At 53.9% G+C, this 25,611-nt stretch overlaps 1 protein-coding gene across 10 annotated transcripts in view; it reads right to left on the bottom strand.

Annotated features, from left to right (window-relative positions):
- Positions 1-10,323: 10,323 nt before the first annotated feature.
- Positions 10,324-25,611, bottom strand: part of MYO18A (myosin XVIIIA) — a 94,922-nt gene continuing 79,634 nt past the window's right edge. For 5 of the 10 annotated variants that reach the window (XM_014548225.1, XM_014548226.1, XM_014548227.1 and 2 more), the window contains 6 exons: positions 25,398-25,535; positions 23,236-23,421; positions 22,756-22,895; positions 21,932-21,976; positions 18,654-18,779; positions 10,324-11,669 (listed from right to left, as the gene is read on the bottom strand). In XM_014548225.1, the coding sequence (XP_014403711.1) occupies positions 11,525-11,669; positions 18,654-18,779; positions 21,932-21,976; positions 22,756-22,895; positions 23,236-23,421; positions 25,398-25,535 (780 nt within the window). In that variant the 3' untranslated portion in view covers positions 10,324-11,524. Of the gene's footprint in view, positions 11,670-17,784; positions 17,842-18,653; positions 18,780-21,931; positions 21,977-22,755; positions 22,896-23,235; positions 23,422-25,397; positions 25,536-25,611 lie in introns of all 10 variants that reach the window. The other 5 variants (XM_014548228.1, XM_014548230.1, XR_001364153.1 and 2 more) reach the window with 4 other exon arrangements.

Here is a 25,611-nt window from a genome sequence, read left to right as displayed (position 1 = left end):
GATGAGAGAGAAACATCGATCAGCTGCCTCCTGCACACTCCCCACCGGGGATATGCCCGCAACCAAGGTACATGCCCTTGACCGGAATCGAACCTGGGACCCTTCAGTCCGCAGGCCGATGCTCCATCCCAGTGGTTCTCAACCTTCTGGCCCTTTCAATACATTTCCTCATGTTGTGACCCCCAACCATAAAATTATTTTCATTGCTACTTCATAACTGTAATGTTGCTACTGTTATGAATCGTAATGTAAATATATGATATGCAGGATGGTCTTAGGTGATCCCTGTGAAAGGGTCGTTCAACCACCAAAGGGGTCACGGCCCACAGGTTGAGAACCGCTGCTCTATCCAATGAGCCAAACCGATTAGGGCTGGATATTTCATTTCAATGGTGGGCTTCCATTGTAGTCAGAGGGGTTCAGGTTAGACCTCAGGATATCTATCCCACTAAGTAGATTTGTGAGATAGTAAAACATGTATATGAGCACTCTTATGAGATTCTTTCCTGGGAAATCTTTAAAAATGAGAAGCCGGTCTATGTGGGCCTCTAGGCTTGCCTGGAGGCCGGGACCTCCCCCAACACCTCTGGAAGATTTCTGGCTAGAGGTGAGACGGAGGGTTTTTATTATCTTGGGGAGAGGGTCTGGAATGGCTGTCTGGGCCAGGGCCTAGGGCAGGGTGAACGAAAGCACCTGAGAGTGCGGGAGAGGGGGATGCACAAGGGCATTGGGTTTGTCAGGCTGGGAGAAGCCGCAGGATCAGGGGGGCAGGATTCTAACACGAAGGACCCAGAGGCATTTACATAACTTTGAATAATGAATAAGCCCAGCTCTGGGGCTCTTAGTCAGCATGCTCATCTACATCTTTATTAAAGCTTTATAAATGATTCAGCTCCCTACCCCTGCCCCCAGCCCTGCCCCGCCTGCCCCAAGCATCAGGGTAGTTGATTGCTCATTATTTTAGACTAGATTTGTTTCACCAACATTCTGTGAGGCATGGAGTGGGGACCACAGGAGAGAGGGAGGCCTCCAAAGGCAGGCTGAGTGGAGAGGTAGGGGGCGAACAGAAGCAGCGGCCATGGGAAGTCAGGTAGCTGGCTGTGAGCTAGGGACGCAGTCACAATTCTCTAAAATAACCCCGGGGCCAACATCCTCAGGAGAGAAAGGTTTCTTAGGTTCCCTGAAAGGTGCTGGGTTCAAGTCCTACTCAATCCCCAGCAGGTACGTGGCTTGTGGCTTGGCTCCATCACAGCCCGGAGCCCCTTGAGCAGCTAAATGAGTACCACCCCCAGGGAAGTGCTCATTTTTTCCTGAGGTAGGAATTTTGCTATTTTCACACAAAAAGAAAAATAAAATTCTGCTACGCTTGCAAGGCAAGAACAGGCACCAGGCACATTAGGGGAGGAAGATACAGGAACGCGTGCACATGGTATATAAATATGCAGGGAAAAGGAATGCTTGTGTCCACAGAGAGTTGGAGCTCACTCAACAGAGGAGCCCGGAGAAGAGGGGCATCCAGGTAGGCATGCTAGTGCCAGCTGCTCTGGTATCTGCCTGGTCCGCGGCAAGAGGCAGGGAGAGGCATTTAACAGCCTCGCCCCAGATGAGGGGGAGTTGGCAGGAAGCTGGTAGGGGAAAGGTAGAGCATTTCTCAACCCTGGCAGCACATTAAAACCACCTGGTTAGCTTTCAGAAATACAAAGCTTGGGCCCCACCCAAGGCCAATCACGTCGAATCCCTGAGGGAGAAGGTCCTGGGCACAGTAGTTCTTAAAAAGTTCCTCAGTGTTGGTTGGATACAACCAACGAACTAATAGATTTGAACTAACTCAGCGGTTCTCAACCTGTGGGTCGCGACCCCTTTGGCGGCCGAACGACCCTTTCACAGGGGTCGCCTAAGACCATCCTGCATATCAGATATTTACATTACGATTCATAACAGTAGCAACATTACAGTTATGAAGTAGCAATGAAAATAATTTTATGGTTGGGTCACAACATGAGGAACTGTATTGAAAGGGCCAGAAGGTTGAGAACCACTGAACTAACTTAATATATGTACTTATTAACATATTGACATAGAGTAAAATCAGGGTAATTTAAACATTGGCTGGATATTTGGTATTAAGGAGTTTTGGATAAATTTTTTAGGTGTGATACGAGTTTTGTGATTACATTTTAAAAAGAGTCGCTTTCTTTTCTTTGAGGAATAGATACTAAAGTGTTTATTAACAAAGTGATCTATCTGGAGTCTGCTTCAAGATAACCCAGTGGAGTGGGGAAGTGGACAGCAGTGCAGATAAAGCAAGATTTGCTCTGTGTTGTCCTGACCAGTGTGGCTCAGTTGGTTGGAGCATCATCCCATACACCAGAAGGTGGCGGGTTCAATTCCAGGGTCAGGGCACATACTGTGGTGGCGGGTTTGATCCCCAGTTGGGGTGCATACAGGAGGCAACTGATCGATGTTTCTCTCTCACATCGATGTTTCTCTCTCTCTCTCTCTCTCTCTCTCTCTCTCAAATCAATTAAAAAACATATCCTTGGGTGAGGCTTAAAAAAAATTGTGCTGGTAATTGTTAAAGCTACTTGATAAAAAAGTTCATTATATCTTATTTTCACTTCTTGTATATAAAACAAAACAAAAACAACAGCTCTTTGCGTGTTTCTGATATGCAGCCGGGTGAGAAGCTCACAGCCAGGCCCTCAGAGGACAGGGCCACCTGGCACCTCTGCGAACACACCAGCTTCAAGGACAAGAGCCAGCTTGTGGGACTGGCCTCCAAGGCTCTGGGCCTCGGGCCGGGCTGCGTGGGCCACCTTGGGGACACAATATCTGGCAGTTAGAGCTGCAGCTCTGGGGGTCCAGCCTTCTTCCCTGGCCAGCACAGCCGCTGGGGACTCAGAGCCTCCATGCTCGGTGCACTTGGACCAAAGCAAGCTGCCTGCCTGAGGCACCCAGAGCCAGCGATCAGCCTTGCTCTCCTTTCTCAATTCCCGCTGTCGCCTGACTGACTCCCCCGGGGCTGGACCCCCATCTCGGCTGGACACCCCCTCCCCCACTGCCGTCACCACTGCTTCCCTGCACTGTCACTCCCCGGACAGGCTCATCTGCCGGTGCCAGGGAACATTAGCCCAGCTGACTTCATCAAGGAGGTGAGGGGAGGCTGCACGCAAGTCCACAGAAGTAGGGGCACCCAGGCACCCATGCCCAGTGGCTGCTGGCAGAGCTGGCTGAGCTGCTGAGAGAGGCGCTGGTAGCTTGATCTCATTTGCATATCACTCCTGTAATGAACAAATTCAAATGAATCACAAATTCTCAGTTTTCTACCATCCCTGATGGGTTGGAGCTCCTCATTCTTATCCCTGGCATGGACCCACCATTCCCATGTTTTCTGCCCTTCCAGGTGAGTGGTCCCCCAGCCCCATTCAGCCCCTCCCTCTCACCCCACCCCAGGCCACCACCAGCTTGGGCATCATGCTCAGTTTGAGGCCCTATCTGTCTTCTCCGCTCCATTACCTTCCCCTGATGGCCTCTCGGGGCTGGGGAGGGAGAGAGTTAGAGGGGGTCTATTTAAGAGATTTTTGGGATCTGTGCCTGCGCATCACCCGCTGCCATGAGTTATTTCAGCGCCGATGTTTGTCTCGAGCTGATTATTCCAGCCCGAGAACAGGTGGAGCAGCCTGCGGTGGCTTATTCGTCAGCCAAGGCCATCTGTTCCCAACAAGCTGAGATTTGTAGCTGATTTCTACTGGGGAGCAAGGAGAGGGGGAGGGGAGGGAAATGAAGATCAACCCCCCCCCCCCATCCTCAGGGGACTTACTCCTCCCAGACCTTCTGTGATGCCTGAACCCCAGGCATTCCCTTCAAATACCCATACTTTCTCATTTTCTCAGAGAATTCACTGGTCACTTGCTCTCTGAAAGAGCAAAAATACTTTTTCCTTAAGGGGCTAACCCTTCTTCGATGAAGTCAGGTCTGAGAAACACAAATCCATCAGCCAGACACAAAGTCTGGTTATTGAGCCGTGTCCACCCTTACAGATCTTTAAAGAAAAACGTATATAAACATGACCCAAATATTCTAAGTGACCTTCTTGGCAGTTGGCTTCTCCTCACCCGGTCCATCCTCAGTCCCTTTACCAACATGAGTCCCCTCACCTAAACCTGTCACCTGCAGGGCCCCAGGCTGCATGGGAGGGCACCGTCTAGATGCTTTTCTCTTCTCCCGGCTGCTTCTCTCCCCGAAATACCCTGTTCAAGTTCCACCCTCCAATCTGTTCCTCTTCCTGCTTTCACTCTCAGCCATGCCAAGAGTTGCCTGCTGCTTTAAGAACGGCATTCCCTGAGCAAGGGATCCAAGCAGTTTCTAAGCAGCTTCGCCACATGGCTTTCCCCCCACGGCTACTATTTCTATATATGAAATGCCAGGAAGAAGCTTCTCTTACACTAATAGGACGATTTGGGGCCTTCTTCAGTGTTTGGCACAGACACACACCTATACTGACTTTTAAAAAAATGGCTGAAAATTTTATAATATGAGCGCAGATACTTCATCTATCGCCCCACATGACAGAATAAAACTATAACATTCAGAGGTCCCTTCCACTATTTCTCTGTTTTCACATGTACTGTGGTCATGTACGCGTTCCCTTAAGGACCCATTCACAGAGCTGTAAGACTGCCTCACTTTCTAGTTGGTTCTCTAGGCTTATGTTGCCAGTTCCCGGGAGCAGAAGCTCCGTTTCTACTATGACAGCCTGCCCAGTGGCTCAGTGTGTGATCCACTAGAAAGAACAGCCCCACAGATGAGCTCCAGGACCCTCGAAGGCAGGCCATGAGACCCGTGCCTCCAGTGCGGAACGTTCTGGGGCGGTGCCCTCACTAAGGTCACTCTCCTTGCTTTCCAGAGGAAGATATTCCCGTGGGGGCCAGAAGCAGCCCTCAAGCAAGAATGCCAACCTGCTGCCCTAGCCGGTTTGGCTCAGTGGATAGAGCGTCGGCCTATAGACTGAAGGCTCCCCAGTTCGATTCCAGTCAAGGGCACATTCCTGGGTTGTGGGCTCAATCCCCAGTCCGGGGCATGCAGGAGGCAGCCAATCAATGATTCTCTCTCATCATTGATGTTTCTCTTTCTCTCTCTCTCTCCCACTCCCTTCCACTCTGAAATCAGTAAAAATATATTTTAAAAAAAGAATGTCAACTTGCAATTGATGCCAGTCTTTTGAGAAATATGACCCATGAGGCCTATTTCACCTCAGACAATTTTGTATTTGCCTGGTTACCAGTCATTGTTCTGTCCTTCAAAGACCTAATGGTTCTGAAACTATTGGCTGCATCTTCCCTATTCCAGGATTTATTTTAAAAAAATCCCTCCCCCCCTTTTTTGGTATTCTCTACTTTCAAATTCCTAAGCGTTCTCTCTTCCCCAAATCCATTTGCTTCTTTTCCTAATCTAGTCAGATCATAGATGGCACAAAACAGATCAAAATTTATTAAACTGTGGAAACTCTTTGACTCTTAAGCCACCTCAAATATAATTTGCCTGAAGAGTGTCAAAACTTAATATCCTTTTTGAGGCTTTTGGGTAAAACTGTCATAGCTGACTTTTGATATCTAAAGCAAATTCCATCTGCACATTTAAGGATTCCCCTGGGAGATTTATGTCACTGACTTCAATCGCAAAGCACACATGCTTTTTGGAATCTCCCTTATGTGTATGACCCATTACCGGGACTTATACTACAGAAGACTCAATTTCTCTGTGAAATTTCTTCTAAACAAATCCGGCATTCTTGTTAACTCCAAAATGGCTATTGCTCTGGAAATCACTCCTCCCAGATCAAATCACAGAGAATGGCCTGGATTGTTCCTTTGTACTGTAATGGAATTAGAATGAGGTGAATATAGCTTAAAATATGCATTCCGGGCCACGTGGAACTGTTATTCATATTGTTGGCACAGTATGCGTGAAGCACAAATGTGATAACGTATGGGGGATGTTCTGAAATTGTTAAGAAGCAACACAAATGTGAGGCTGACATTACTCTCTAAAATTGCCCAGAAATGTTTCCTTCCTAAGGCCTTGGTGGATACCAGCTATTTGAGATGAAGATCATGACAGTGATTGTTGGCTCTCTCACCTCCCTCTTCATCCTCTGACAAGGCCAGAATAGCTCGCAGTCCCTGGCAATTGCTGGAACCAAGCTGAGAACCCTGAGAGGACAGATGTCGTTTCCTCACGGGGATAAGGACACTTTATAGAGTTGTGACAAAAGTTAAATGAGATTAGGTAGGCAAAGTGCGTAAGTACTGGGGACATTGTAAGTGCTCAACAAATGGGAATTATTATTGGCTTTTATCATCCTCTTCATCGCACGGATCGCCACTGACAGGCCGGGAAGCCCCAGTCACTACTCAGCCTCAGCTCCTGCCAAAGACTTCCAGGAGCCCTTAAAAGAGCAGGAAACAGTATTGTCTTGTTGCTGAGCAAAGACACGTGTCCTCACATCTCTGGAATCCTTAAAGGGCAACGAGACTGGGTTTGGCCTGGTCAACTGGTTAGGAATCTTTAAAGGGGTGTGGTTTCCTGGAAGAGCGGGAAGAACCTGCAGGTGGGGACGGAGCTAGGGGCCCAGGTCATGCAACTAAGATGTGAATATGCTAATATACCTCGGTTTCCCAATCAATGGGAGGGCATCTGACTGCACTGGCGATGCCCTGAGTTAAAAGCCAAGGGCCGTGAAGCCTGAAGCTGATGCAGAGGTGCAACCGGGCTTTGGACCAAACCAACCCCGACAGACTTCGCGCTGGGAAAAGACGTGCCTCCCCCAGCATGGGGATCTCACGGCTCCCCTAGTGCCACCGTTAGGCCCCTCGGTTCCTCACCGAGGGTGATGCGGGTGGGGATGTTGGCAGCATTGAGGGGCTCCTTCAGAACTTAGGAGCCAAAAGGTTCTTGCCACCTTGTTTTACAGATGGGGAAACTGAGGCCTAGGAGGTTAAGTCCCTTCTCCAAGGTCACAGTGCTCAGTGCTCGGTTGAGCAGGTATTATTTGTCTGTTTTGTTTTGTTTTCACCAAGGCACGTGGACCCCACTCTGTAGGTGAAAAGGCAACAATCCCAAAGGCGGCAAAACCTGGTCCACTACCAAGCAAGTCCAGGACTGCCCACCAGGCTGGAGGCTTTAGGAAAGAATACTTCCTGGGGAAAGATGAAAGGAGTTGGGGTGGCAGCCAGGAGCAATAACAAGCAAGGACAAATGATCATAGACTGGCCTGGAGTGTGTTGCCATGTAAAGGTGACAAAGTGTTCCAGCTTCCCCGAGAACCAGCTCGGAGGAAATAAAAGGGGAACAGGAAGGATGAGGGTTAGATTTAAGGCAGCACTTTCTCCCAGGGGTGATAATGGGGCCCTTTATTCAGTGACCAAGGAAGGATGTGGACTCAGCCGACTTCCTCCCACTTCTGAGGCCACTGGGAATCCATCTAGCCTCCAGTCCCACTCGGGCTTGCGTGGAGGACAGGAATGACAATTGACTTTGTAAAGTCCCCACCATTCAGGTAGGAGACCCTTTTCCTGGATCGGCCCCCTGGGCTCTCTGCTGAGGGTGAGGACAGCAGACATGCTGGCTCCAGGGCCCTGGGGGGAGAAGCAGCCGTCATGGCTTCTCTTGCAACACACTCCCTGCCAAATTGATTCAAATTGGCTTGGATATGAACATATGATTAAAGGAGCGGCGTGATTCATTTATCAGGAGAGATTAAAGAGCAGCATCTGCGCAGCCTAGCTGGGGGACAATTAAGGAGCAAATCGCTAAGTGTCTGTGCCACCAGGCATAGGGGCGGGGCATGGGGGGAAGGACAACTGGTATAATTTGCCAAGAGGACACAGGGACAAGAGGAGGTAGTTTGGGGGTGGGGGGAGAGGGTCACTTCGTGCAGCTGTTGTCTCCGGGCACCATGGGGAGCCTCACAGGGCTTTGGTCCTCGCCCATGCCTCTTGTCCAAGAGTCAGAGCGACCCTGAGGGGCTGAGATTAGAGAGGAGGATCTACTGAGGTGGCTTTGAACTTGGCACTGGGACAGATTGGCTGTCAGTTTGTGGGACTCACTTACAACTTAGGGACCAGAGCTACTTCAGGGTGCAGGTGAGGGCAGGAGCTTACAGGGTGCTGAAGGCGCACCCAAAATGAAGCAGGGCCTGAGGATCCTGCAGGCCCCTGGGCTCCCCTGGGGAATTGGTGCTGAGGGGATTGCCTCCTTCCCAGCCTGGAGCCCAGCACCCTGGCCAAGAGGCCGTGCTAGAGCTTGGAGAAGCCTTGGTCAGATGAGGCAATGGCCGGCTTCCTCAGACAGCCTGGCGTTTCCTACCACCACCTCTCTATCCTTGCCTCAGAGCCTTTGCTCAAGTCCTTTCTTCTCTGCATACTTGTCCCAGCAACACCTACCTGTGGCAATGCTATTCTTTCTTCCCACCCCAACTCAAATACCATCTCCTTTTACTTTAAAAAAATATTTTTTATTGATTTCAGAGAGGAAGGGAAAGGGAGATAGAAACATCAATGATGAGAGAGGATCATTGATCATCTTCCCCCTGCACACCCCACACTGGGGATTGAGTCGGCAACCCGGGCATGTGCCCTGACCGGGAATGGAACCGTGACCTCCTGGTTCATAGATAGATGCTCAACCACTGAGCCATGCCAGCTGGGCAGTACCACCTCCTTTTAGAAGCCTTCCTAGTCCTCCCCCCTCCTCAGTGAGTGCCTCTGCTCATAATATGCCCAAAGCAACTCTTTTGTCCTATTATGTCTCATGTAACTATTTTCATGTGGGTCTGCCCTAGCCCTAATTCACGAGCCCCTGGAGGACAAACACTAGGACTTGCTCCTCTCTACTCACCCACAGCTTGCACATATTGGTAAGTGCAGTACATACTAGTATTTTGTGTCTAACTTCTCAGTTAGAATATCCGCTTTATGCAAGAAAGGACCTCGTCCATCCCCAGCACTTAGATCAGTGCCTAGACCACAGCAAGCAGTTATGAAATACTTGTTGAGTGGATGGATAATATAATTGACTGTTGAGTCAATTAATAAGTGAATAATGTAAGTTTGCTGACTTGAACGAAGCCCCTCTGTCCCAGGCCAGGCTATTGGAGATCGATGCTGGACTTTCCAGTGAACCAGAGACCCGAGTCCGTGTGTGAACAGAATTGGGATCTTGTCTGTAGGCGGCAGGGACTTTGTCATACTAGTTCCTGAAAACAGAAAACGCACCAAGGTCTATGCAAACAGGAGTAAAAGATGTGATAGAACTGAACATGAGGGACCAGTAGTTTAAGAAAAAAGTATATAAAAATAACTTTGCTTTTACTACCTTCTCTATTCAACCTTGGGGGAAAGTGTAGAGAGGCAGTCTCAAGTTTAAGATGGATCCATTTTACACTTCTCTCCCACTCATTTTGGGGGAGACTTTTCTCCCTCCTCCTCTTTCTTGACCCTTTCTGGGTAGCTGATATCACCGGAACCTCAGCATTTGAGAGAGCTGTCTGATATTCTTTCCTGCCTACCTGTCCAGACCAGGGGAGCCAGATCAACCAGCTGTACCAACATGTCATGGGTGCAGGGATTGTAACTGGTCACATTACAGAAGGTAGAGGAGGAGGAGGCTTATAAGTGGTCACATGACAGAAAGCCAACATGTCATGGGTGCAGGGATTGTAACTGGTCACATGACAGAAGGTAGAGGAGGAGGAGTAAGCCATTTGTTTCTAGTCCTTCTGCATAAACTGCTTCTTGGCTTCAGTGAGGAGACCAAGTGTCAACTGGGGCAGGAAGGCAGAGAAGCCAGAAGTCCCAGCCTGTTCAAATCGCCCTGTGGTCCATGGGGCTGGACAGAATACTGTCAAGTTTTGATCAAAAAGTCATCTTTGGAATGACTAAAATTAAACTTTAAAAAAATCTAATATACAGGGCTTTGATTCCTTAACAACAACAAAAAGTTAGAGCAGGCAGGATCTCTGTAATTGGTGAGACTTAACAGAGGGACCTCAACATTTCCAAGTAGAGGCCAGGGGAAGATGAGGCCTGGTAGCTGTGCCAACCTGAATTACAATCCACAGGCTCTTCAAATTAAAAGTGGGGCTTGTATCTCCTCTGACCAATCCTCTCATCTCACTGCCTTGCCTGCCCCAAATGACCTGCCAAAGCTCTCCGAGTGGCTCTGGTCTGAATGGCTCTGGTCTGATGTAGGAGATCCCTCCCAGGTCCCCACCAGAATCTTGACTCTGCTACCCGATGGAACAGGCAGAAAAATGGGCAGAGCCAGGAGGAAAAGGACGTTTATTTCCATACATTAGGTAATCAGGGGAGAGAGAGCACAGCCCAATGAATACAAACCAATTGCAGGAGAGGGGACAGCAGATGGGAGCGGCGCCAGGCACTGCTCTTGGGCCCCCAAGTTTGGTGATGTTGGAGGGATGACCTTTAGTGTCGGGGCTGGGACTGTCAGGCCACATGTTGTCATGTCTAGGATAAGTGTTTGTGTGTTGGGGCGGAGGGGCAGGGTGATTGGAAGAAGAAAAATGACAGGCTCAGGACACAGGGTGAGGACCCGTGTCTAATACATATCAGTACTGACCCAGACTTCCAGCTTTAGTTTTTCTGATCACAAGTCCTCAACCCAAGGCCTTCCCTCTCAAGTTGAGCTTATGGTCCAGGCAACCTGGACAGAGCGGGAGGGAGACAGTGCTTGGTTAAGCCCCAAACTGGCGTAGGTGGAATGGGTCTACTTTTAAATAGGTCATTGCACTTAACACGCTGACGAGCTGACGAGGAGGAGGGGCTGGACGTTCCGGATGGTACATATGCACCCCGGTCTATGTAGGTTTGCTCGGTCCAAACCCAGAAGCACCTGGAAGCTCTGCTTAGCCGTCTCTCCAGCTGCACAGAGAAAGGGCTGCTCTCCGAAGTGAACATGGAGATGAAGTTCCCCTCATCATCCTGGGGCCCCAGCTGCCACCACAGCCCCCGCCCACACTCAGGGATGCAGCTGTGATGGCGAGGTTGGGTATTTAAATTAAAAAGTAAAAAGACAGCAGGCACTGAGAAGAGAAAGCCCTCACCCCAAGCCAGGGGGAAGGAATTGCTGTTCCAGCCCCCAACTCCGCCCCATGGACCCAGCAACCGAGAATGTCCCAGTAGGCGATCTGTCCACTGTCCCTGAGCAGAGGGCTGAGATGGAGGTCAACTTGCTGGCTCCATGCAGTGCTACGCCACCTGCCACTGCCCACAGTGGCCCAAGGTCGAAGCCAAGAGGGTGGCCTGTTGGAGGCAGAAGGAGCAAAAAGTTCTCTTATCAGAAACTCCTCTTCCCCCACCTCTTCCATGTGGAGACATCAGACCCCACAGCCTGACCCAAGAGGGCCAGGTGTGTCTCCTGCAGATCAGCAGTCAGGTGGGGAGACCTGTGCCCCGCTCTTTCCTGGGAGAGGCGCTGTGGCGGAGGCAGCCCACGGGGTGGGAGGCTACGCGTCGGTCTCCGTTGGCTTGGCCTCTGTGTCGCTGTCACTCGGGTAGCTGTGGGAGTGTCGGGGCCTGGACGTGCTGTCAACAGGGTCGTGCTCTTCATCTGACCGGTCAGGGGCAAGGGACTTCCAGTAGCTGGTGGGGCTGCAGGGAGAGAGGAATGAGGTCACAGAGGAACGATATTCCGAATCTTCAGCACGACAGCCTTTAGTCCTGGGGATCCCCCCCCGCCCCAAAGCTGTCATAGCCTTCTCCAAAAGCCACACATTGAGAAGTAAAAACCTCCCCTGGCTTCCCCAGAGGATATTCAGAGTAGTAAGAGAAAGGAACACATGGTCTCAACTCTGAAAACTTGAAAAACTCCAAGGAAAGAGATGGTGTAGAGCAGTGGGTCTCAGACTTGAGTGCATAAGAATCAGCTGCAGGTTCCTGGGTCCTTCCCCTGAGAAATTCTGACTCGCTAGCTCTTGGGTGGGACCCAGGAATTCTGCATTTTCAACTCCCTTCCCAGAAGATTCAGGTGCAGGCAGTCCATGGGCCACACTGATGTGGAGACTGAAGGTCTGGTGATCACATGACTGCAACTTGTCTAAGGTAAAGTTATTCCTGAAAAGATTCCAAGAAGGAGGGCCTTGACCCACTGAAGACTCCCAGATCCGAACCCTTTCTCCTCATTAGGTTTTCCTAAGGCCTGTGAGAATGCCTGCCCTTGACCATGGCATCATTGACCTATCATACGGAATGGAGACTCAGGATGTAGAAGCTGGCAAGACCTCTGTTTCAGGGTGGCACAGATGTCCCTTTCTTGGCACCATAACCCAGCCCCATAGAGCTTTCATCAGGCCGCTGAGAGCCTCCACCTATATCCGCCCCCACCAAGATGTTGAGCAGCATCACCCCTGGATGGAGCAGGCTCATGGCTTCAAGCAAGGATGGAACCTCATCTTGCAGGTCCGGTATCCTTTTCTTTTCTTTCTTTCCCAAAGCCTTCCCCTATCCCACCCCCCACCTCCACCTCCACTGCCTCTGCCAGTTCAAGAGCACTATCATTTCAACCTTCTTGGAGAAAATGCAGCTCAGCGTGGCTTCACCCCTACCAGTGCCCTGCACCCAGCGGGTCCCTGCCCGGTGCTTCCAGGGACACAGCCCTGCTTGCAGGTCCTGGAGAGCTTCCACTGGGCTAAACGGGAACTCCTGTGATCTCTCTGCCGACAACTCTAAGAATCCGAGGAGGGGCCTTGTTTACCAGGCCTTTCAAGGTTCTATCCCCAAACCAAAGGAGCCAGAATCAGTTCTGCATGGATGCACTACACTCTGTGGTGAAGAAAGGATTTGGCCACTGAGGATTTCCTGTGTGAGACACTCCCTAGGCGCTCTGGGTATGCTATGTTATCTTCACAACAACCCCTGCAGTGCCACGAGGAAGCTGGTTCAAAGAGACGGAGCATCTGGCCCAAGGTCACACAGCCAGTGGGTGAATTTGAACCTGGGACTCTTAGACCTCAAAGCCTTGCCACTAGATTGGGTGACCTGAGGAGAAAACAAGACCAAAGCGGACTTCTCCCTCTGGCCTGGGTGAGAGGCCGGGGTGTGTGTGAAGCCAGGGCTCGCTCTCTCTCTCTCTCTCTCTCTCTATCCCTCCCCGGGGAGAAGGAACAGCCTGATAAAATACATGTTCAATTATGCAAAGTGGTTCAGGAATGGGGCAGTCTGCTTAATAGTTATCGTATTTCTCATGAATGAATTACCATTTTTAACGGAATCACAATAGCACAAAACACATTTAATACAAACTAGACTGAACATAAATGAGTCTTACTTTGATGGGCCAAAGGCACTTAAGGACGCTGGGGTGTCTCAGGGACAAAATTATAAAGGCCAATGATGACTATGCAACGTAGAAAAAAAATTGGGGTTATTTTAGCTCTTGGGTTGTTTGAATTCTAAATTAGGGGGTTTTATTTTCATTTTTTAGACACAATTTCTGGGCATCCACTGCTGAGGTCTGCTGTTAGGCAAAGGAAGGACTGGCTTTGTGAAAAGACAGTGGGGTTATTTTGTGGGCAGAGGTGGGGGCGAGGCAGATACCAGGGCTGACACCCAGATGCTAACTGGGTGCTGCTGGAGAGCCTGGGGTGCTCCTTTCCACTCTCACCCCTTCTCAGAGTGGGGCTGCAGCCCCCACTCCCACATTGCTGTGCGGGCCAGGCAGACCGTTGGCAAAATGACAGCCAGGTTTCAACACTGTTCCATCCGATTGCTGGGCAGTGGGGAGGGGGTAACTCCATGCCTCTCTTCCCTGCTCTGTGGAGCCTCAAGACCCCCTTGCTCCGACCCCGGGTGCTCTGTAGCCAGTCTCCTCCGTGGCTTATCGGCCGCAGCTGTCAGAGAGCCTACAGCAGGCAGCCAGCCCCGTCCCCAGGGCAAGAGTCAGGGCTGGCAATTTGAACATTTTAACCAAATTGTTTAAAAAGCTTTCCTCCTCACAAGCCACTGTCTCCTGCTCAACGCTGTCACAAACAATTTGGTACATAAGCTAATTCCTGCCGGGCGAGCCCAGGGTGGCAGCCTCCTCCCCTTGCCTTAGCTACGATGCGGTGCATTCGTGTTCTGAATTCTCGCTGGTCCCCATCGCCAGATGGGAAGCTAAGCCACCACTCTGCCTCCGCCCCCACTCTTGGCAGTTTATCCATCCAAAGCCAGGACATGCTGAGTCCAACTAGGTCCTCCCTCCCCCGGCCCTTGTCTCGCCGGCTCTGTATTGGTTGGCTGGCTGCTGGCTTGGTGCCCACTCTCCCCGCAGTGAATACAATCCTCCACGGGGGTGGTGGTGTGTAGGGTTTCAGAACTACTCCTGTTTTCCCGGTGGACAAGAGGAACTGCGCTGGTGGCTGGGGGAAGAAACAGGCTTTCTGTGTTTTTGTTCTTGCTGGTGGTGGAGTCAAGGGTGACGATGGGCTGAGAGCACCCACTGGAGTCTGAAATCCACGTTGTTGCCCAGTGTGGGATGGCCTCCCTCTGCAGGTGCAGTGCTCAGAGGGGCCTGGCCCTCTCTGCTTTCCTCACCTCCCTCCATCGTCCATCAACTGCCTTCCTGTGCGGGGGCAGCAGGGCACCCCCAGGGCTGCTGAGGTGGTAGACATATGACGACTCCTGTCCTTTCTCACTATGGAGCTGTCATGGCTCCCCAGTGCAATCGAGACACTCCCTGCTCTTCCCAGAGCACCTACAACCATCTGCTACCTGAGGGGAGCGACAGAGCAGTGCTGAGCCCAAGGGCTTGGTTTCAGAGCAGCCCAGGGCCCAAGGAATCCGAGTTGGCCATGAGCCTGGTTGGGTTCAAGTTCCATCTTCCCTATCCCAGCCCCCCAATCCCATCCCATCACCATCTCCACACAGCTTTGGGTACCATTCCCTTCCACTTGCTCCATTCCTTAAAACAAAACTTGGTCCCTTCGGTATAAAAGGGACAAAGTCAGTGTACTCCTCAGCAGCTCCGCTGCGCAAGCCCACAAGCATGCGACAGGTGTGTGTTAGTTCATGCATCCAGGAAACAAACGCCCGTGCCTCAGGGGGCTGCGCTCTGGGGCCAGGCCTCCTGGGAAGCAGCAAGCTGGCCCTGGGAGGGTGCCATGCCGGAACCGGCTTCACAGAGGCAGGGTGAGCCAAATGTCACCACCCGCCAGGGGAACTGGCAACAATGGGATTCCAATGAGTCAGTTCTCTGCCTTTCTTCCGAGGCGGGGGTGTGGGCAGAGAGGGCCTGACTGCTAGCTCTCCCTCCCCACGGGGAGAAGACAGGGGAGGCAGGAAAGCCGGGAGGGGGCTGTCACTCAGCAGCTGCTAATTTCTATTCATTAAAACTTTACAAGATGAGCGGAGATGAGGTGACGCCCATGCGTGGGCTTCTTCAGGTGGGAGGGGTGGGGAGAGAGTCAGGCATCTCCGGGTCTGCTGCAGGGTGCAGTACTATGGGGGCGGGAGTGCACCTGGCACTCCTCGGCTTGAGACCCATGCCAGGGAGGAAGGTGGCATTGCAGGGCCGGGGATAGCTGAGCCAAAGACCCCATGAGAGCTGGTGGCCACTAATGCACCGATCCAGACCAGGGGGGTCAGCTGGGATGGGCCCAGCCTATTGGGGCCACAGACAAGGGCTCCTATAGGTGTGCTGCCAGGTAAACACTTGGCCCCATGTGCTCTGCCTTGGGCTGTATGGAGGAGTGGTTAAGGACAAGCTGAATCGCCTCCATTCAGATCCTGGCAATATCACTTCCTGGCAAGTGACTAACTTCTCTGAGCCTCAGCTTCCTCTTCTATAAAATAGGGCTAATCAGACCTTTACTATGGGGTTAGTGTGAGGATCGAGTGAATAAAGCGTGCGAGGTACAAGGAAGGTGCCTGGCCCAGGGTAGGACACGGTGAGTGGGAGCTCATTGACATCACCTGCACGTTCAGCTGATTGGGCTCAGGGCTCTGAATGACTAGCCAGCTGAGCTGGCCTCTGCCCTCCGGGGTAGCCCGGAGGCTCTCTGAGGCCAGGCCTGCCCGAGAGGCATCGGGAGGGGCCGAGGTGGTGGCAGGAGCACGTTAGTTCACACCGAGGGGCACACGCCATGCTGCACTGCACGCCAGGTGCCACCTACTGCACTAGTCGCTCTCGGGCCGGTACAGGTACCGCATCATCAGGCTGTCCACCTCTTTCTTACGCTTCTTCTCCTCCTTCCGAGACGGCCGGGGCGCCTGCCCAGCCTCCTCTTTTTCCGCGGCTGGGCCCCTCTTCACGCTGGAGCGGCTGTGGCCTGAGACCGTAGAGCCGCTGGATGATGAGGACTCCGACTCCGACTCTGTTCTCTTTCTCCTCGACTTGGACTTCTTCTTGCCCTTTCTCGAGCGCCCCTTCTTCCGCCGCCTGTGCTCTGAGGAATCCTCGGAGCTGGAGCTGGAGCTGGAGCTGGAGCTGCTCCTTCTCTTGCTCCTGCTCTTGCTCCGGCTCTTGCGGCTGCTGCGGGACCGGGACCGAGAGACATCGGCCGCAGAGGCTGAGCGGCGGATGCTGGTGGCCTGCTCGGGGGACTCCCGCTGGGCGCTCCGGGCACTCTGGATGCTCTTCCGGTCGTCCTCGGAGTCGGGCTCTAGGCTGGTCCGCTGGAACGGGACGGGTTTGTAGCTCAACACCTCATTGATGGCAGCCTCCAGGTCCGGGTCCAGGTAGGAGTGGCGGCTGACAGGGCGGGTGCTGGAGCCCAGAGGCTCCTCCGTGGCGGAGGCCGAGATGCGTGGCTGCGGCGGCACCGACAGGCTGCGGGCCAGCGATGGGTGGCTGTACTGCGAGTGCGCCTCACTCAGGGCCACGCTGGCCCCGTCATCCCACTCATCCAGGCAGCCCCGGCCCAGGGACAGGCGGGAGTCAGGGCTCTCCCGGCCGAGGCCCGAGGCCCGGCCCAAGGAAGGGCTGAAGGTCCTGGACAGGCTGTCCAGCCGGGAGGTGCTGCGGCGGGAACTGGGGGAGCCCGACAGTGAGATGCTCATGGAGGAGCGGGCCCCGTCTTCGCCCGAGCCACACCGTGTGGCCGAGGAGGCCCGGCTGACAGGTGCAGAGACGGTCGAGGCCCCGTCAAAGTCTGAGCCCCACCGCTTCTCCAGCCCCCGGCTGGCACGGCTCCCGACCGCGGAGAAGATGGAGCCACGTTCACTTGGCTCCTCAGACCTCCTGCCCTGGCCTGGTTCCCCCCTGGGGCTCGGGCGAGCCTTCCGCGGGGGCCTCTCGGGGGAGGCGGCCCGCTCGCTCAGGGTGGTGAAAAGTGACTCTGCGTCCCCCGTGCCCCCGATGGAGTCCTTCAGGGTGAGCCTCTTCCGATAGCTCAGGGAGCTCAGTGCAGAGGCCGGCCTCTCCTCCACCCCCTTGCCCTCCTTGCCCTCCTTCCCGAGGGTGCTGAGGGCCGTTCTGAGGGAGGAGGTGCGACCGGGGAAGAGAGAACCAATAGTGGATTAGGGGCACAAGGAGAGAATGAGAGAGAGAGAGAGAGAGAGAGAGAGAGAGAGGCGTTAAACCTAGAGAATACAGACGCAGGGGGAGGGAGGAGAAATCGGCAGCAGCCCCGGCAAAGTGGCGGTGAGAGCGTCGGAGGAAATGAAGCAAAATAATTTGCGTCAGTGAAAATAGCTTCATGGAGAATGTCATGTAAATTAGACTATTGTTCTATTTCATCACTTTTCCCCCTCTAAAACGTTTAGTTCAATTTATTTCATTGTCAACTACCTGGAGCCTCGTGCCACGCAGTGGTGAATGGCAGTGGGGCAGGGAAGGCAGCGTTATCTGCAATAACAAAATGTTGTTCGGCCGAATAAATTAAATCAATTAGAGGGGGCCACTGGGTGCCTGTGGTGAGGGGCTGGGCTTGGGAAGGAGCCTCAGGAGGGCTGGAGAAGAGGAGGGATTCCTTTTCCTACCCAGCCCACCTGCTGTCTTGGAAGGAGGTGGGATGCGATGGCTCTGAGCTGGGGAGGAGGGGGAAGGGGACACAGGGAGGGTGGGAGCAGAGGACTGCTCTCCCTACTGCCATGCTGGCTGGCGGGTGAGGGATGGGGAAGGCAGACCCCTGGATACCAGAAGTAGTTGTCTGATCAGGAGACTGTGAATGGGCTAGAAAATAGGGGAGCAAGCCTACCTGCCCCCCACCATGGGTGTGAACAGAAGCATGGCGGGGGGCGGGGGGGCAGTAAAAAGGTTAGAGGAAGGAGAGGATGGGCAGAGAAAGATGGCGCTGTGTCTGGAGCGGTGACAGGGGAGTCGGAACCAGGGCCTTTGCTGCAGCTGCTCCTGCTAAGACCTCCGACGGCCCAAACTATCAGGCAGTCCAATCAACATTTGTTGAAAGTGTAAGTGGGGATGAAGTTAAACCTACACCAAACCAAAGCCCTGAGCCTGGGGCACCGCAGACTCCGACTAAGAAGAAACCGTGCCTCCTGTGCTCATTCCACGTGCAGGGGGCCCCCGAGGCCCCTCACCCTCAAGCCACCCCACAGACGCAGGAGGCGTGAGGCCTACCTCTTTGGGATAAAGGCCTACAGCTCGTCCAGCCTGGAGTGTGGGTGGCTTTTCCTCCCCGCTCCAGGCCACGTGCTCACCTGGAACTCTTCAAGCTGCCATCGTCGGACGTTGCCTTGGAAGAAGGCCCCTTGTTTTTCGACAACCACGACTTGACCCCGTCGACCCGGTCCTCCAGCTCCGAGTCCACATCTGAGTCGCCCTCACTATGGGATGAGGAGCAGAAGGGTAGGCGAGGCTGGGGAACAGGTGATCACCCGCTGCCCCGCAGGGAGCGCTGAAGGGGCGACAGGTGTGTCTGGGGCGGGGGTGGGATGCAGGGTGGCATGCGCATCAGTGAGTCAGGGAGAACAGAGTGGTTAGAGAGAGCGCACCGTTCATCAGAACCCCACTCAGCAGGCCGCCCTGTGTGACAGCCACCAAGACCCTGAGGAGCATGGGGGCACCTCCGTTCCACTGTGTGACCTTTCACTCTGTGTGACCGTTCAGCAAACCAACCCAGAGAGAATGATAAGGAGCCCATTCATTCATCAATGACACCTGGAGGGCTCTTGGTTAAAAAGAGGAGTCCTGGGCCCTTCAGTTACTCCCTGAGGCCTACTCTGCTATTTCTTATCTACCCTCTCCCCAAAATGTGGCTCTAGCTGCTGTAATTTTCCATGCCTTCCTTGCAAGAGCTGGGCTGCTGGCCCTGAGACAGGAAAGAGAAGGGATGCATTGTGACTTTAAGTTAGCTTGAACCTGGAGTCTCCTGAGCTGATGGCAATGCCAAACCGGGCCCTCCAGGCCATATCCCCGACCCATCCTGCGACTGCCCTGGCCCTTAGGAAACAGGCGGGCAGCAGCATTTCCCAAGGAGCTGGCGACAACTTCAGGATTTAAACTGCACCCTGAGATCCAGTCGGGCCCAGAAAGTCCCGGACAAGGGCTCTGTCTCTCCAAGCCCCCTCTTCCGCCCCTCAGACAGCCTCCAGCTCTTGCCCCTCGGTGCTTCTCTTGGCCAAGCTGGCCTGAGCCCTCTCTACTTGCAGGAAAGCCCAAAGGAGTCAAATTCTGAGGCCGGAGTCACGGCGACCCCTCACAGAGCAGCGGGGGCGTGGAGACAGCTTCCGAGCGAGAATGCTCCCAGGATTCTGCAAAATGTCTGCTTGTCACGTTCCCCTGCTCCGGATATGCTAGGATTTCTCCTTGATATAAATTTCCTTTCATCTGTGTCAACAGGAGCAGCCCTGTCCCTGAATTATGTTCTTGAATAAATAGCCACACAGGCGTGTGTGCGTGTGCATGCATGCGTGTACACACACACACACACACGACACCGCCAGACTCTATTCTGGGGACTGTGAGAGAGCATGACTCGTGGGGAGGGGAATAAAAAGGCACATTTTATGGGCTCCCGTCAAATACAGAATTATAACAAAGACGAGGCTGGCTGCTGCCCCGGGTAAACAGGAGTTTAGCAGACAGCCCCGTAACCACTAATGCCAGCCCCGTGCCGTCCGAGCCCGGCAGATTTACCGTGGTGCAAGGGCCCCACGGAATGCCAATACCGCCTGATTTATACGCCCGCGCAGAAAACCGCCTCCTCCAGCTTCGCAGCCGGTAATTTATCACCGCCGTTCATAACCATATTGATTGCCTTTAGAAAGGAGGTGCTGTATGCATCGCAAAATCTATGTCTACATGTTAAAAGCGTTTCTGTATAAATCTCCCTTAATACCACGCTGTTTACTGCTTTCATTAAGGTTATGGCAATAACAACTGTATCTCTAAGTAAATCGAAACATTATTTTTCTGCCCGCCTTAGCACGCTCGCTCGATAACTTGGAGCTGAGGCCCAGAGCTGCTGAGGAAGGAGCCGCATCACCTCGCTGCCGTCAGCGGGAACCCAGCCTGGACTGCATGCCCTTGTGCGCCTGCGTGAGTGCCCGGGGTGTGTGTGTGTGTGTGTGTGTGTGTGTGTGTGTGAGCACCCATGTGTTGTGCCTGGCAATGATTTAGAATATGATCTTAAATGCACGTTTTATCAGTCCTTGAAGCTGCTACAGCCCAAGGATGGCGGGGCTGGTACACACAGGGGACAGACGCCATGGGCCCAGCATACGAATCGTCCTCCTCACATTCAGAGCGACGAGTCGGCGGAGACGCTGGCCTGCCTGCCCTCGCCTTCCCTGCAGTTTCAAGCATACAGATGATGTTTGGGCTCTTTTCCTTAAATAATCAAGCCCGTAAACAAACTCCAGGGGCAGGCAGGCAGGCTCAGGGGGCAGTTGAAATTTTAAATGGTTGGAATTAAACCTCGTGTCAAATACAATTTATGTCCAGGCTCATGTGCTATTAGTTAACTGGGAGCCGGATCGCGGGGGAACAAACAAACGGAGACAGAACGGCGGGGGATATTAATTGTGTGTGACAACCGGGCTCCAGCGGCCCTCTATCACTGTTACACACTATTACATTTATCATTAGCTCACGAAGTCCTCTGCGCCGCCGCCAGCCCATCCTGGCCAGGGCAGGAGGCCTGCCAGGCGAGAGAGAGTGGGGGAGGAAACCCAACCCAAGATACAGGAACAATCTTCCCCGAAACAGCCCGGTCGAACTTGGCGGAGGGTCACCCGGGTCCGCCCGAAGGCCTGCGCATCTGCACCTGCTGTCCGGCTCCCACCCAGAGCGAGGGACGTACTGGGCTTCCTGCCACCAGCTCAAGGCCCGGGGCCTCCCTCTGCCCGACGTGCCCGCAGGGAGTAAAGTAAACACATCTGGCTGTGTTCCCTTCTCCAGCCACAGCAGAGCGGCTGTGATTAGCTGCCTGAATGCTTTCTCCAAACAAGTGACTGCTCGATGCCCCTCACCTCCTGCCCTTGTCTGCCAACAGAGGTGGCAGACCTTGCAAAACGAGACATACCCGCTTCTCTCAGGCTCCAAAGGAGCCCCAGGATGCGGGCAAATCCATCCCAAACAGACGTTTCCCCAGAGAAATAGGCTGGGGAGGTGGCGACACTTGGTTTCGGAGGGAGGAGAGGGCTGGAGCTCAGGAAGGCAGACCTGCTACCTCTTGAGGCTGAGCTCTCCTTGCTGATGGAGCCCCCATCCTGCCCACCAGGGCGGGCGGGCGAGCCTTCCTGGGGGAGCGCACCCTGTTGCCTGCTGCGCAGCCCAGCCTGTCACCCAGCCTTCCCTCAGGACAGAGTCAGCAGTGTTAGCGTGAGAGCCTGGCTCAGAGGAGATGCGAGAGGCTGTGTGTCCCCGTCCCCCCCTCCCCCCATGCGTCATGCAGCAGGCCAATTGGGGGCCAGTGTTAGGGGCGGTTAGACACCACGCCAGGAGAGGCAGAGAGCGCATGCGCTCCAGTCCTCACGGTTTATTTTTCCTTTTCTGATATTTTGTCACCATGTCCTGCAAACTGGAAACAGAAAGAAAATGGTGGGCCAGGGGGGCCAGAAGAAGACAAAGAAAAATCAGGCAAACCCAGGTGGACCCCTCAGCTGAGGACCCCTCTTTCCTCAGCAAGAGACCAGAGGGTGGGAGGAGTGATGGTGCTGTCCTCAGAGGGAGGTCTGGGCCGCTCCAGGCACCTTTCCCCTGACACAAAGGAGCAGGCGCCCTGAGACCTGCCTGCAGGATGCGGCCCTGGCCCTCATGCAGGAAGGGAGCAGCTTTGGGGACGCTGCTCAGGGCAGCCCTGGGAGCCTCTCCAGGGCCTGACCACCCCACGCCCTTGACTGCCGGTCTGCCTGCCTCATGACTTCCTCCCCAGCCTAAGACTACAAATCTCTCTGTCTCTCCTAAACCATTCCTCGGGTGGGTTTTATGAGAGAAAACCTCTGGCATGGTAACAAGGCACCACGGCCCTTAAATCTCCGCTCTCCCCAGAGCAGGGCAGGCGCCATCGGAAATGCAGCTAAACGGGGGAATAACTCATCCCAAACAGGCAGCGCCGGACAGCCAGGTCCGGGGAGGCCCGGGGAGGGAGGACCGCGAGGATGAGGGGAGGAGTCTCACCCAGGCAGCACCTGTTCTGCCCTCGACAGGTCCGTGCTGGGGTCTGGCAATGAGGGGAGGGAGGCTGGTGGCTCAGTGACGGGCAGACAGAGGTTGTAACTGTTCTAGCTGGTGGCCTGGCCCAGAGGCGGCCGAGAGGGCCTCCGTGCTGCCTGAAGCTGTCCTGGAGGCCCCTCTCACCTGTTGATGAGGTCCTCGTTCTCATCGCTCTCCATCTCATCCTCAATGGCGGCCTGCAGGTCCCCGATGCGCTTGAATGCCAGTTTTAGATCGGCCTGCAGGCTCTGGTTAGCAGCCTCCAGACTCTCCAGATCCATTTCCTAGGAGGGAAGTGGGGAGTCCAGTCCACAGGAGGGCCAGTCTCTCGTCCAGCTGCCCCAGAGAAAGCCTACTTCGAGGCTACATAGGAGCAAGTCTACAGGGCTTTTTTGTTTGTTTGTTTATTTTTTGCTTTGGTGTTGCTGGGCGGTGGTGCCTAGTTTCGCCTGATGGAGACTCAGGACCACCCTTGGCCTCTGGCCTGCCCTCAGGGCTCCCTGGACTGTCCTCTTTCCTCCAATTCTCTAAACCATGGTTTCTTTGGGACCCCCCCCCACCAGCCCAGGGGTAAGGTGTACTCAGAGAGCTGCCAGCGTGGGGCCCCAGGGTGGGGTGCATTACCAGTTCGTGCTTCTTGCGGCTTGCCTCAGCCTCCTTCCTGGCCAGCTCGCCCATCTCCTCCTTGGTGTCCCGGAGCTGCCGCTGCAGCCTCTTGTTCTGCTCTTTCTCCCGGTTCTCAGCTGCTGTGCGCTGATCCCGGTCCTCAGTCAGCTTCTCCATGTTCTCCTTGAGCCGGCTGGCCAGGCTCTGGACAGGGAGGCGGGAAGAGGGGCCCATCAGCCAGGCAGAGAGAGGGCTGTGGCGGAACTCAGGCGTCAGGAGGCCTGAAGTCCACTCCGGCTCCACTACTCACTGGTGGGCAAGCAACTAAAGCCCTGTGAGGCAGCCTCCTTTGCCTTTCTGTAAAATGGGAGAGCCTAGTCCCTGTGGGTCTTTTAAGGACCGAGGAAGGTAAAGTAGGTGAAGGCATGGAAGATGACAGGTGCTAGCAGCATCACCCTCACTACCGAGGGCTGCCTCCAGCCTGCGCCTGTCCATACTGACACCACGTGTGGGGCCTCCACAAACAGCAGGCTTCCCTCTGAGACCCCGAACCCAGAAGCACCAAAAGCTACATCCTGAGCTCAGAGGTAAATGGCTTTACTGAGAATTCCCAGATTAGGAGGAGACTTAGCAGTCGTCAGATTCCTAGCACAAAGCCATTCGTCTAAGCCTGATGCATCTCTTCCCCCAGGAACAGGAACACACTTATTCCTGCTGGGCCACAGGATGCTGAGCAGGAGATGGCCTGGAGACTGGGCGGAGGGTGGAGGAAGGACCCTGGTTCCACCCTGCCTGCCGCGGGGCCTCCGCCTCTCACCCCCCTCTCAGTCTCTGTGTCTGTAAAATAACGGCGTGAGGCTACGTGACCTCTAAGGGCCATTTGTGTTTACTATTCCATGCGTCTAAACCACAATACTGCCTTTCTGAGCAGAAGGGAAAATGAAAGAGAGAGCTGAGGAAAGGGACTGGGGCCCACGAGAAAAGGAGACAAATATAGCAGGTCTGTCCTATAGCCACCAGACCAGGGCCTCGTCTGCCCTTGACAGCTCTGTGACCTTAGGCAGCCTACCTAACCCTTCCTGTAGGTAAAGGCAGAACATGAACTATGATTAAGTCTCTTCTAACTCTCTCTAGCTCTCCTGCGGACTGTGACCCCATTTTGGGAGGTTCAGCCATATTCTCTTCCTAGGTCAAGGGCACCCTCCATGCCCACTGCCAGCCCACAGCCACTGCTTCCATCCCCACCCTAGTGCCTGCTCCACCGATGAGGGGTTGATGGAAGGTGGCAGGGGTGCTCCTCAGCACCCACACCCGTGAACACAGTTCTCATGGAGAAATGTGGGTGCTTAGACATGTGTCTACAAGCTCGAGAAGGATGAGAACATAAAAACAGGGCGAGAGGGGTTGAAACCCTGAGACAGAATGCTGCCTGCCTCTTTCTTCTTACCTGCTCAGCCGGAAAGGGAGGGAGCTGGAGCATGCTGGCTCCGCGACATTGAACAGAAAGGATTGATGGAGATTACAGTTGAGAGGAAGGAGAGAGAAAAAAAGAAAAGAGGTGAACAGAAAAAGGAGAAGGGTTGAAGGGAAGAAAATGAAAAATAGAGAGAGGGGAGGAATGGGAGGGGGGAAAAGGGAAAAAACAGGAAGGGGGTGAGAAAGGGGAATAAGATTAGGGAGAAGAGAAATACAAAGAGAAGAGAGAAGGGGCAAAAATGGAGGAAAATGGTGAGAGGAGAAAAAGCAGAGAAGAGAAGGGTGGGAAGAAGTGAGGGGAAAAGGGAGTAAAAAAAGGGAAGGGAGAGAAAGAGAGAGCAGTGAGATGAGAGAACAGACTTCAGCCTCATAGAAGTGGCGCCATTCACTGCATATTTATGACCCTGCCAGAGAGCGAGTGAGGCGGACCTGCGGGGGGAGCTCATGGTGGAGGAAAATATGAAGACGAAAAGCTAAGCTGCTCTGGTCCCTTGGCAGAAAGTAAGCACGAAAACAGAATGTAAAGCAGGCAGGCTCCGTGGTGCCCAGAGAACAGGCCAGGCGGGCAGGGGAGAAGGCACCGCCCTGTCAGCTGGCCTGGCAGCTTGGCAGCGGCCTCTGCCCAGCCCTGCTCAGCACGTGTGGCTCCAGCTACAAGGGCCGCGCTGCCTGGTCACTGCGGACCAGGGGAAGTGTGCACCCACCTCCAGCCGCTTCACTTGGGTCCTTTCGAACTCCAGGCGTGTCTCCAGCTCTCGGATCTTAGCTTCCTGTCTGCTCACCAAGGACTTGTCCACCATGGACTGCTCTAGGAACTCCACTTGGCTCTGGAGGGCTTGTAGCTGGGGGTGGGGAGCAGGAGGAGAAGAAAGAACTGAGCCCACAAGGGAGGGGGCAGAGTCTGGGGCTGGAAAGATC

Source organism: Myotis brandtii, unplaced genomic scaffold (genome assembly GCF_000412655.1).
Source record: "Myotis brandtii unplaced genomic scaffold, ASM41265v1 scaffold50, whole genome shotgun sequence".
NCBI classification, from domain to species: domain Eukaryota; kingdom Metazoa; phylum Chordata; class Mammalia; order Chiroptera; family Vespertilionidae; genus Myotis; species Myotis brandtii.
The sequence above is the reverse complement of the archived record's forward strand: the minus strand, read 5'-3'. Positions and strand labels throughout refer to the sequence as shown.